The sequence below is a fragment of the Bos javanicus genome, chromosome 22 (assembly GCF_032452875.1).
Source record: "Bos javanicus breed banteng chromosome 22, ARS-OSU_banteng_1.0, whole genome shotgun sequence".
Taxonomy (NCBI): domain Eukaryota; kingdom Metazoa; phylum Chordata; class Mammalia; order Artiodactyla; family Bovidae; genus Bos; species Bos javanicus.
In genome coordinates this window covers 407,417-418,610 of record NC_083889.1, presented here as the reverse complement: position 1 = coordinate 418,610, position 11,194 = coordinate 407,417, and the positions used below count along the sequence as shown (strand labels likewise).

The following is an 11,194-nucleotide window of genomic DNA, read 5'->3' as shown; positions in this document are numbered from 1 at the left end:
CCTTCATTCTTTCCCAGCATCAGGGTCTTTTCTAAGGAGTCAGTTCTTCACATCAGGTGGCCAAAGTATTGGAGCATCAGCTTCAGCATCAGTCCTTCCAATGAATATTCAGGACTGATTTCCTTTAGGATTGACTGGTTTGATCTCTTTGCTGTCCAAGGGACTCTCAAGAGTCTTCTCCAACACCACAGTTCAAAAGCATCAATTCTTCGGCTCTCAGCTTTCTGTCCGACTCTCACATCCATACATGACTACTGGAAAAATCACAGCTTTGACTATATGGACCTTTGTTGGCAAAGTAACATTTCTGCTTTTTAATATGCTGAGTTGTCATAGCTTTTATCCAAGGGGCAAATGTCTTTTAATTTCATGGCTGCGGTCACCATCTACAGTATACTCAGTCTTGTCCAACTCTTTGTGATCTGTTCTTTCCTGATTGTTAATAAACTTCCTTGCAACAGGTAAGACCTTAGATTCTTCTTTGCATCCTTACCAAGAGGCCCATAGGAGAAAGGGTCTTGACACTCTCCTTCTGCTGACAGTTCATAGTGTTCTCACATGGCAAAAGGGACCAAGAAGCTCTCTGGGGCACCTCTTTTATAAGCACACTAATGCCATTCATGAGGGCTCCACTGCTGTGACCTAATCACCTCCTAAAGGCCCCACCCCCCAATATCATTACCTTGAGGGTTAAGATTTCAACACAGGAATTTTGAGGGTACATAATCATTGACACCACAACAATCGGTAGAAAATAATAGGTTTTTATTCAAAGTCTTCATCCACAGAAGTGTCAGTTAGCAAGAAAATAATTTTCTTAAAAACCACCAGGATTACATCTCTATGCTCCAGCCACACATGGCCATATTACTACAGAAAGGGGGAAATGAAATCATTAGTTTTCCTGCCCTAAAAAGAAAACTTATTTATGCTGCATGGTAAGTAGAATCCAGTAAGCAAATACTTCATATCTTGAGAGATTAAAAACAAAACAAAAAAACCCCAAACCTTTCTAGTTGAATCCCTGTTATGATTTAAACAGAGGGTAAGCAGTCAAGGGTAGAAAGGTGGGAAGGCTGCAATCCTGAGCTTGATCTGTGACTCAGGCCTGCAGGTAGGGAATGGCCAATGTGGTCTGCTTGTCATTTAAGGCTTGGCTATGAGGGGCTGCCACAAGTCAGTATGTGGTGTCTCACAGAAAGGGCAAAACTGCCTCCTTCAGGAGAAGCAGTGCTCTTTCCTGCCATCCTAACCCTTTAGAGAGGGCACACTTGCTGCTCACATAGCTCTTGCTGTGAGGGCTTCTAGCTTCTCAAGTCTTACTGAAGCCTTGACCTCAAAGACCTGGAGACATGTGTGCATCAGCCAAGCTCCCTGCTGTAGACAGATGGGCTCACAGCAAGGAGTCAGCAGAAATTTTAGGTTCAAAGGGAACAGAAGGTACAGGTGATGGGGATTTTGCAGTTTAACTACAACTCTGCCAACATTTTAAACCCAAAGATGTTGACAGGTTATTGTTAGTTCCTCCTGTTCCAGGATGGTGTCCTGAGCTTGCTTCTGGTCACATGGCATGTGGGATCATAGTTTCCCGACTAGGGATTGAACCTGTGACCCTTACAGTGGAAGCACAGACTGCTAACCACTGCACCACCAGGTTATTCCTACTGCTGGATATTTGACACAGAAGGAAGAACTAGCCAAGTTCCCTCAGATGGGTAGTTAGCCTTTCACCCCTTGCCTCTGCCACCCCCAACTTTACAGCCCATGCCTCCGTCTACATCCTTATTTCTGCAGCTGGTAGATCATTTTGCCCACTGAGCATGCCTGGCCTTCTAGGGCCCTGGCCAGGTCATTATTGCTCCTGGGAACAAGATTTGAGATGAGGCTGGGCCCAGGCCCAATGTCATTTTGTTCCTTTCTTCATGTGGATGGAGGGACAGATGTAGCTCTGTGCCGGTGTCCTTGCCCCTGCAAAGCCCCTGGCCCAGTGATGTGCTTGTTTCCCTGGGAGTCTATGGTGCAAAATGGTTTTACACACCAGCTTATATGAACTATGCCATCCACTTAATATGAAAATTGCTGTTCATCCTGCACTCCTCTGCCTTCAATGATTCTCCAGAAAGGTGAGCCCTGTGCCACCAAGAAGGTAACAGGGCCCCAATTTCAGAAGGGCCATGTGTGGGAGTGTTGCCAGGTTGCTGAGTGAGGTCCCAGAATGTGCTGTGCTTGTTGGGGAACACAGTCCTTTGCCTGTAGGACCCTCCTTCCTATCCATCCATCAGGTCCTACCCTAGTTTTAGCTCCGTCCTGAGGCCTGTGTAGTTCCAGTGAACTCCCAGAAAGCAACCACATTTTCTTTGTATAATTCTTTTCCTTTCCCCTCCTCTTCACACCTTGCACTTGGCAAGTGCTCATTCATTGCCTGGATAAAGCCACCTAAAGTCAATAGAAAGTAATGACCAGCCAGTGGTGATGGACATTCCCCGTGACTAGCCCCTTGAGCTACTGTGGTGGCTAGAGGTGGTGGGGTGGGCAGCATGAGTGAGATGCAGGCTCTGTGAGGGCAATTCTGTCATTACCTCCTAAAGTGGAGCCCAGTCAAGCCTGTGCACCCAGAGGTAAGGTCTGTTGCAGGGAGCTGGACAGCTCAAGTGGGCCTATCTGAAGGTAAGGATTAGGAGCCTGGGAGAAGTGCGGTGGAGATGGGGTAATATGGAGATGTGACAGTTTTTAGGAAAATCAAGAAACCACTATTTGGTTTGAGAAAGGTTGTGCAGATTTTCTGTGGCTTTTAGTTTTGTTTTTAATAAAATCCCTCTGCCAACAGAAAAGAAACCCCAATGGTGGTCATGATGAGGCCAGAAGACTGGCTGGGAAGATCACCAGGCCTGAGGGAGCCAGTGTGCATGCCTGCCTGCATGGCACCAGGCTGCTGTTGTGAGGGTGCTGGTGAGATAGGTTGGGGCCTGGGTCCCTTTACTGGAGTGCTGGCACCTGGACAAACAGCTCCTTGAGCAACAGAACACAAAGAAAGTATAAGGGACTAAAAATAACTTGATGAATGCACAGTTGGGGTCAATTCTGACTAATACAAAAAGACCAAAACCCAACTGTCATTTCTGAGGTACGGGGAGCACATAGCACCGCCATGTGGGCTGGCAGACCACCCAAGCCACCCTTCCAACCTGACCCACTGGTCCACCCCACCCTCAACCTCATTTAAGGGACCAGCTTGCCCTGCCACCTGCAGGGGTCAAGCAAGGGCACCGGTTCACTTGTTCTTACTCCCCACTGCTGCAGTGTGAGTTCCAGTAAAGCCTTGCCTAAATTTCTTGTCTGATCTCTTATCAGTTTCTATTGATTAAAGAGTCCAAGGACTCAGGTTGGTAACACTGGTAAGCCATCCTGTTTCTCAGACTAGCTTTCATAGCTAGATCTAATCCTCATTCAACCAGTGCTGCCAGGGAGGAAGCATGTGTCACAGTGAGAAGAGCTGGAGGAACAGAGGCACAGAAGAGGGGGTAGGCGAGGGCAAAGGGACAGGTGGCCTGTGCTGCTCCCAAGGCTTTCTCTGTCTCTACTAGAACAGGCCTTCCGGCCAGGAGCTCTGTTGATCAGTCTCACAAGCACCTCTTTATCACTTTAGGATACTTTGTCCTGAATTTGAGAGACAGAAACCTGCCCATCCTTGAGCCTCTGTGGTCAGGTGGTGTGGGATCCCATGGTGCTGACACATGGGTCAGCTGTGAGCTGCCAGGCCCATTGGACATGGGTGTTCTGGTGTTTTAATAATCCCTTGTCGGGAGATTTTGACCCTTTGCTATATTCTTGGAACTCTTGGGTCTTCCTGTAGTCTGCCAAAGGATCAAGATCACAGCTCCATCCAGCAAACTGAGACACTATTGGCCACAGTTAAGTCATTTGTCCATGTTGGATTAATTGCTTAAGATCATGCAATTCCCTGCTATCTCTGGTCCATGGAGAAAACACAGTATCACTGCACAGTTAGATTTTTAGATCTGCTGTTAAGTTACTGACCTGGGACTCACCTTGGAAACATGATATCTACACCTGTGTGATAACTGGGAGCTGCCTGCACACAATGCATTTTAAAATAAGGGTTTCAACTTAAGGTGCCTGTCCTTCAGGCTGACCTGAGCCCTGGAAGGCTTGAAAAGCAAGTTTCTCAGGGGTACGGAGTCCAAGGAACTTGGCAGGGACAGGCCTGCAGAACATCACTGTGCTGGCCTGTCTATCACTTGGCCTGGCACAAGTAAAGGGCTGTCCAAGTACGGAGTGCAAATCAAGCAAAGGGTGAATGGTAATTCATAGTGGGGATCCCAAAGGATAATTTTACTTTTTCTACTGCATTATCTCCAACAGAGATAGCAGGCTTGGGAAAATTTTAACTAGACAGAGAAAATTCATGAGCTTCTGGGGAGTCAAACCTATTATGCTTGAAAGGCTGAAAATGGCACCCTCCAACTCAACACCAACTTGGGCCTGGATATTCTTCTGACTTGTCTCTGAAATTTGAATCTGTCCCACCTTCCCATACTTTGTTATATTTGGTTCAAGGAGCATTATGGCCACTGTCTGAAATGGCAGAGTTGTGTGATGGCAGTGTTCCCAGGGGACACCTGAAGTTTATCATTTTGTTTAAGTAAAGACCAAAGGGGTAGCAAAGAGAGAAAAAATTAACAGGGTAAATCCTCACCATGGTACAAATCAGGGAATGGGTCCCATGGAACACAGAAAGCAGCCCTGTAACTGAGGATCCTAAATGCGGGCCCCCGTAAAGTAAATGCAGACCAGGCTCAGACTGCTGCCTGCTTTGCTAAGGAAGTGGTGGTGACTAATCCCAGTGAAGCTGTGCTACAACTTCAGAGTTTCTGGAGCAGGTCAGGCTCACATGGTCACCCCAGGTGCAAGGTCTGCAGGCCTCCTTCCAAACTCCACAGACCTGGCCATCTGGTTGAAGAATTTTAGTGTTTCTCCACTTCCTGGTCCTACTTACCCAAACATTATTCTCATAGGGCTGTTCTGGGAGTGGACTAGCTTTGAAAACCACTTAGAAAAGACTAGGCCAAATTGGATGTTTAGAGATGTGAAGTCCCTCAATTTTCCTCCTCTCTTTGGAGGTTCAATTAGAATAATCCCTTTACTACTCTTCTCCTCACTAACCTAATCTCAAACCTCTGAACTCTAAAGGCAGCTCTTGAAATGTGTTACATCAGAAACTTAAGAGAGGAGGCCAGTTACCCGATGGGCTACCTGTTAAAAGTTTCCGTATCTTCTGTTCTGCCTGGAAAAAAAAAGAGACTTAAATGTCAGTTATCATTTAGGGTTATGAGTACATTACATTTTTATTTACATTTAACAGTTCCCCTCTCTCCCTGTGTTGTGTTCAGTGAATGGCTCACACTTTGACTTTATGTAGGCTCAGAGTGGGAGGAGGTAGGGGTGGTGAAAATCTCATCAGATAGAAAAGCATAACCCCAATCTTTTCAGGTTTCATAATTTTGTTCTTGCTTCTAAAAGGACAGTCATCTCTCATGGCATGTTATGTGCTTTATATCCTGACTATTTACAGCTTCTTGGTGTGGGAGGAGAGTGCCAGCACGTGGCACTGCCGAGGAAGACTGGTGGGAGCTGTGGGGCAAGGCCTCCACTTCCCAGTGACACTGTTTCCAATTCCCAGAACTCCTGGGATGAGGTGAGAGTCCTCAGGATGTGGTTTGTGGCAGACACGATGTGAGGAAAGCCTGCCCGCTCCTCCCTGGGCACTGAGTTCTAAAAGACAAAGAGCACGTGGTAAGGGGCCAGACTGGGGCCCCTGTGTGGCGCCATGGTAAGCGATGCCGCCTAAAGTGAGGCCAGGCAGGGGAGGCACACAGGTCCCCTGAACAGGTGAGCAGTGAGTTGGGGTGGAGGGACCGATTCCAATGTAGCCAGGAAGGCTGCAGATCACAACAGTGACTACTGATCTGGCACCAGAGACATGACGTTGTCAAAACCATGATGGCTGAGAGTGGTACCAACATGCTGTGGTTGGAGAAAGTGGGTAATCAGCATTTGTTTGCAGAAGAGATGACGCTCTGTGAGTGGCTCAGCCAACAGCTCAGCTCAGCTTCTCTTGGACAATGTCTCCTGTAAAACCTCTGAGGCACTTACATAGCATATTTCTGTGTCCATTCTCTTGCTAGTCTGTTGTACCTGGAAGAAAAAAGCAGAGGAAGTGACACCCTAATTCATAAAAGTCACTTCCTTTCAACGCACAGTAGAGAAAAGAACTGATACAGGAGAAATGCTGTTGCTTCTCATCAAATGCCTAAGATGGATGAATGAATGAAGTAGACCACCTGGAGCAGGAACATGTCATTCACGGCCACAATCCCGAGCTTGGTGAGTCCTAGTAGTTCTTCACAACGATCTGCTGTGGAATATTTAAGAGCATAATAGACCTCCTCCCTCCCTCTCTCTTGTCTTTCAACATGGATGCATTTGGATCAGGAAGAGATACACAGAGGTCAGCTTGGGACAGTCCCTGGTATCCAGCACATGGGCTCCATGAATCTGGCCACCAGAGTGTGAGTCAGTGCCACCATTGGCAGCCACAGAGCAGGTTTGGTGCCCATTGAGAATATGTGCATTTATCCACATTACTGTAATGAAACCTGGTGCCATGACACTGTAAGAGAGCTATGTAACCAGAGGAGACAGTGAAGAGAATCACTTCTAGTATATCTAAAATATATCATAATAAGTGTTGAAATAAATACAAATTAAGATCTCGTCAATTAAAAATCACTTTTTCATACAGGAGAATTGAAATGAGGGAAATAATGAGCTCTATAAAGGTTTCAAGAAATATATGCTGGAAATAGCACATTCCATTCTAATCTCTTTAAATAGAAGAGAAACAATGAACTAAAAGACCTACTGGAGAGTTCTTTTAAAAGCCAGCAACTCCACCCTCTGCACCCTGTTCCTGCCCAGAGCTGCTCACAGGGCTGCCACTGCTGATGCCTGGGGCCCTGCCATGTCTGGCTCTTTCTCACAGTCCTGTCAACGCTCAGAGGTTTTCACACAATGTACCTGCCCCAGCAGCCACAGACATCTGCTCAGGCTACAGTGCACACAGTTGTGTCTGGCCACATGAGTCAGAATTCTACAGTTATGAGTCTGGTAATCAGAGTTAGCAGTGAGGGTCTGTCAATAAATCAGGAACACACTGCTTACTTCTTAGCCTCATCTAGCAAACTGAGCACAGCAGTGTTTCCCACCTCAATCAGCCTTGGCCTCACCCTGGGCATATCTGAGCAGACACCCCATTATCTTGTGATAAAATCCTTGTATTTTAATCCAGAATTTTCTTGCTGTCAGATTCTTCTGAGTCCATTGTTGGCTGACCACTGATATTATTGGCCTCAAGGGCAGGTTTGGCAATAATATTTTAGGATTCAGTAATGGCAGCTAATGAGCTATAACAGGAGGGAAAACTGCTTTTATCTTCTTCTCCCTCCTCAGAGTCAAAGGATATGTTAGTGAGAGAGGCAGGAGTCTCAGCCCAGCTCAGAATGGGCAGGATGATGTCCATGGGAAAACCTTGTTGGCCTGGAAGCACCAGCTTAGGGTATTTCTGGGAGCTACCTGGAGCAGCTGGGGCCCAAAGGCAATCCAAAGAAGACACATACTTCTCTCTATCAGCCTTGTAGGTATGGGCTATTTCTGGCACGAGAGGGTCATCAGGGTTGGGGTCGCAGAGCAGAGAACAGATGGATAAGAGAACTGGAAAGAAAAGAAACAATGAGTCAACTGCAGTCACAAGGCTCCCAGGTCACCCCAGGTCCAGTGAGCCCCTCAACTTGAACTCTCTGTTGACAGAGCAATTATTTTCTCTTCAACATCCCATCAAAATGATTCTGATACCCCAAGAGTCATGAATGTATTTACTTTGTCCATCTACCAGGTGAACAGCAACTGTACCCTGTGGTGTCCCACCTACATCTGCTCTAGGGCACGTCTGGCCTCCCTTTCCTGATCTCAGAAGTTCTTTGGCTCCGTGCCATGTATCTTTGTTGTTTGGTCCCAGGGGTTGTTGTTTGGTCCTGTTCACTATTAAAGAAACCAGAACTCAGAAGATTCTGGTGACCTGTCCAAGGTTACAGACTTGGAACACCCACCAAATGGGTAAAAACAAGATTCAGAATCAGGTCTGTGTGACTGCCAAGCAAACGCGCACTGCCCTACACTCTCAGTTCTGCTCTGGACCTGTGAGGACACTCCCACCAGGGCTGTGGTTGGAGGCTGAGGAAGCGGTGCTGCTGGGATTGTTAGGGTCTAGGCTAAATGCATTGTCAATCCTAGATTTGCTCTGGAACCCTCTGTACCACCCCAAACAAGTATCATCCTTGCCTCAGTGAATCTATCCAAGTCTTGACCACAGTTAAACTATGGTAAACCAGGTACACTATGATTGAGGGATGATTTGTCTTTTTAAAGCTATTCAACTCTCCTGCTGTTCTGAGCTCAAAGGATGTGTCATGAGAGGGCTAATTTCTTCCTTCCTTCCACATTCAAGTGCCTACTCCTGGCCATTCTGATTTCCTCTCCCTACTTTCTTAGAGAGTGTCCTGACCCCCCACATCCAAAGGCATGCTAGGCAGTGGGGTGAGGATTCAGCTCAGAGAGGAGCAGGTCCCCAGTGTGGAGTTGTCTCCTGGAGGCCTGAGTACTGGAGTCAGCTCTGCCTCCACGGCATCTGCACCAGCACATGGGAGTGGGCAGCTTTCCCTGTAGATTTACCATGCAGTCTCAAAGAGCCTGCTCCGGTCAGCTGTCCTGGTGCCTTGTAGCCTACCCCCTGCTGCCTAAAGCTCTGCCACCTGCACTGCCTCACACTCCACTCGGTTTGTTGGGCTCTGGTACCCCGGCTGCTTTTTTTTACCACCTTACTCACTCCACTGACAGGTAACTCACACCTTCTTTGTTCAAGTCTCAGTATTCATACAACCATGTTCAGTCTGTCTTAGTTGGGAAGGAATATCTGCATCCTTTAAGCCCAGTTTAGACTGGTTTCTTCACCCTCGCGCAGAGCGCAGGCCCTGTGTCCTCTTCACTCAGGGCTGGTTCACAATCCATGTTGCATAAATGAATAAATAAGAGAATGGAAGAGGCAATGTAATATTTACTATTTGCCTTTTTTACTTTTAGATCAAAAGTATAAATAGGATCAATATTTTCTTTTGCACCCGTGCAACAGTCTGGCTGGAGCACCCTGCTGCAACAGATCCAGGGGGACACGGTGGGGGTGGGGAAAGCACCACTTCGGCCTCCTCCCCTCCAGGCTGTGACCACGGGCTAGGACTGTGGCTGCTTCCCCGGAGCCTGAATTTTCTCTCAGGAGTGTGGGGGTAGAAACACAGCTGTGACAGAGACGGGCATGAGACAGGCACTCACAGCATCAGAACCTAGTGTACACATCTACCTTTTTACCTTTTGACACAGTCAGTGCTGGAGACCACTGGGACCGCAGGATGTCAAGGCAGATGCTGCCGTTGCTGTTGATGTTGGGATGATAAATTTTGGTTGTGAAAACAACCTGCAGAGATGAGAGACCTCAAGTCAGACAGACCACAGGGACATTCTAGATTGTTTATCTGTCTGGAAAATGAACCAAGTAAGGTGGAAATGACCACTACTGGGATATACCTGGCCCTGCACAATCCTGGGTGAGCTGGGCATTATTCCAAACCAGAATGGGATACAGGAGGGTGCACCTGGAGGAGAAGTTCCCCAACCCATTCCCTGCTGGGCTCTTGAACTAGACGCGGGGACTGACACCATCTCTCCCAGAATAGTGTGCTCTGAGGGCTAACAAGAAGAGCAATGGCCAGGACTCAGAAGTCTTCTTGAATAATGGAGTTCTTAAGCCAGATGATGAATACGTAGGCATCCATTATATGATTATCTACAATACTTTACATGCCTGAAATGGTTTATAATAAAACAGGATTTTTTTTTGTTGGTTTCATTTTAAAACAACTCACTTCAGAATATGAGGAGAAGGAAGGCTGTGTATGTGAGGCTCAGCATCTGTTACCAAATGACTTTTTCCAGGAAGGGTTTCCCTGGTGGCTCAAAGGGTAAAGAATCTGCCTGGAATGCAGGAGACTTCCTGACAGTCCCTGGGAGGGAAGATCCAGTATACCCACTGTAGTAGTCTTGCCTGGAGAATCCCATGGACAGAGGAGTCTGGCAGGCTACAGTCCATGGACTGTATAGAGTTGGACATGACTGAGCGACTAACACTTTCACTTTTCACTTTTTTCCAGGAAGCATCAAACTTCCAAAGTGACTCAGGCACTAAATATTTGCCTTATTCTTTATTATCTCCTGTAGAGAGGATCATGCAACCTTGCCAGATTCCCCCCATAGACCCAGAAAATTCTTGCCCAAACAGCAATCTTACTTTATCTTGTTCTCCTGTGGAAAGGAGATTTTTAAAAAGACAGAAACTCTTCTATTGTAGAAGACACAACATTTTGGCACACAGCTCTCCTTGTTACAGTAAATCCAACTCACAGGGCTGACTTCAGTTTCTAATAATAGGCGCTGCTTTTACTTTGTCCTTGGGCAATCAGGAATCCTGAAAATGCCCAACAGACATACAGGATTGTATCCTATCTGTTTATTTTTAAAAATATCAGCAGCAACTTATACACGAATGAAGGGTATAAGATGCTACTTTACAAGACACTGCAGCAAATCTCAACAAGGAAACGGGAGAGTGGGGTAGATTCAAGACCATGAAACATGCTTTTTCAACCAAACCCCTGAAATAACAGTTATACTTAAAAGAGGTATTTTACTATCTGTCCCCCTGTGCCCAGCACAACCCAGTCTTCTTCGTTAAAAGCTGGCAAAGTCTCCAGAATCTTAACCACATTTAACTCTGAATTAAAATATGGAGGCACCAATGGCATCTGGTGGCAATGACCAAGAAGAGCTGTGGGCTGGGAAGCCCAGAGGGGCTTCTTCTCATGGCTTAGATAGAATGTGCACACAGGGGTGAAAGGTCTGACTTTAACTGAGCCATTAAGGTCAACCTCAGGGCAGTAAGACACATCACAAACCCTGAGACAGGGGGCCCTGGCACAGATTCAAGACTTCTGTGTAAGTCTTGATAAAA

General features: G+C 46.7%; 1 protein-coding gene across 8 annotated transcripts in view; it reads right to left on the bottom strand.

Annotated features, from left to right (window-relative positions):
• Positions 1-747: 747 nt before the first annotated feature.
• The window catches only part of LOC133234972 (ubiquitin-conjugating enzyme E2 D4), a 25,314-nt gene continuing 14,867 nt past the window's right edge, over positions 748-11,194 (bottom strand). For 3 of the 8 annotated variants that reach the window (XM_061395669.1, XM_061395672.1, XM_061395673.1), the window contains 5 exons: positions 9,499-9,604; positions 7,698-7,791; positions 6,175-6,216; positions 5,275-5,305; positions 748-3,009 (listed from right to left, as the gene is read on the bottom strand). In XM_061395669.1, the coding sequence (XP_061251653.1) occupies positions 5,278-5,305; positions 6,175-6,216; positions 7,698-7,791; positions 9,499-9,604 (270 nt within the window). In that variant the 3' untranslated portion in view covers positions 748-3,009; positions 5,275-5,277. Of the gene's footprint in view, positions 3,010-5,274; positions 5,306-5,334; positions 6,217-7,653; positions 7,792-9,498; positions 9,605-11,194 lie in introns of those variants that run through there. The other 5 variants (XR_009732380.1, XR_009732381.1, XM_061395670.1 and 2 more) reach the window with 5 other exon arrangements.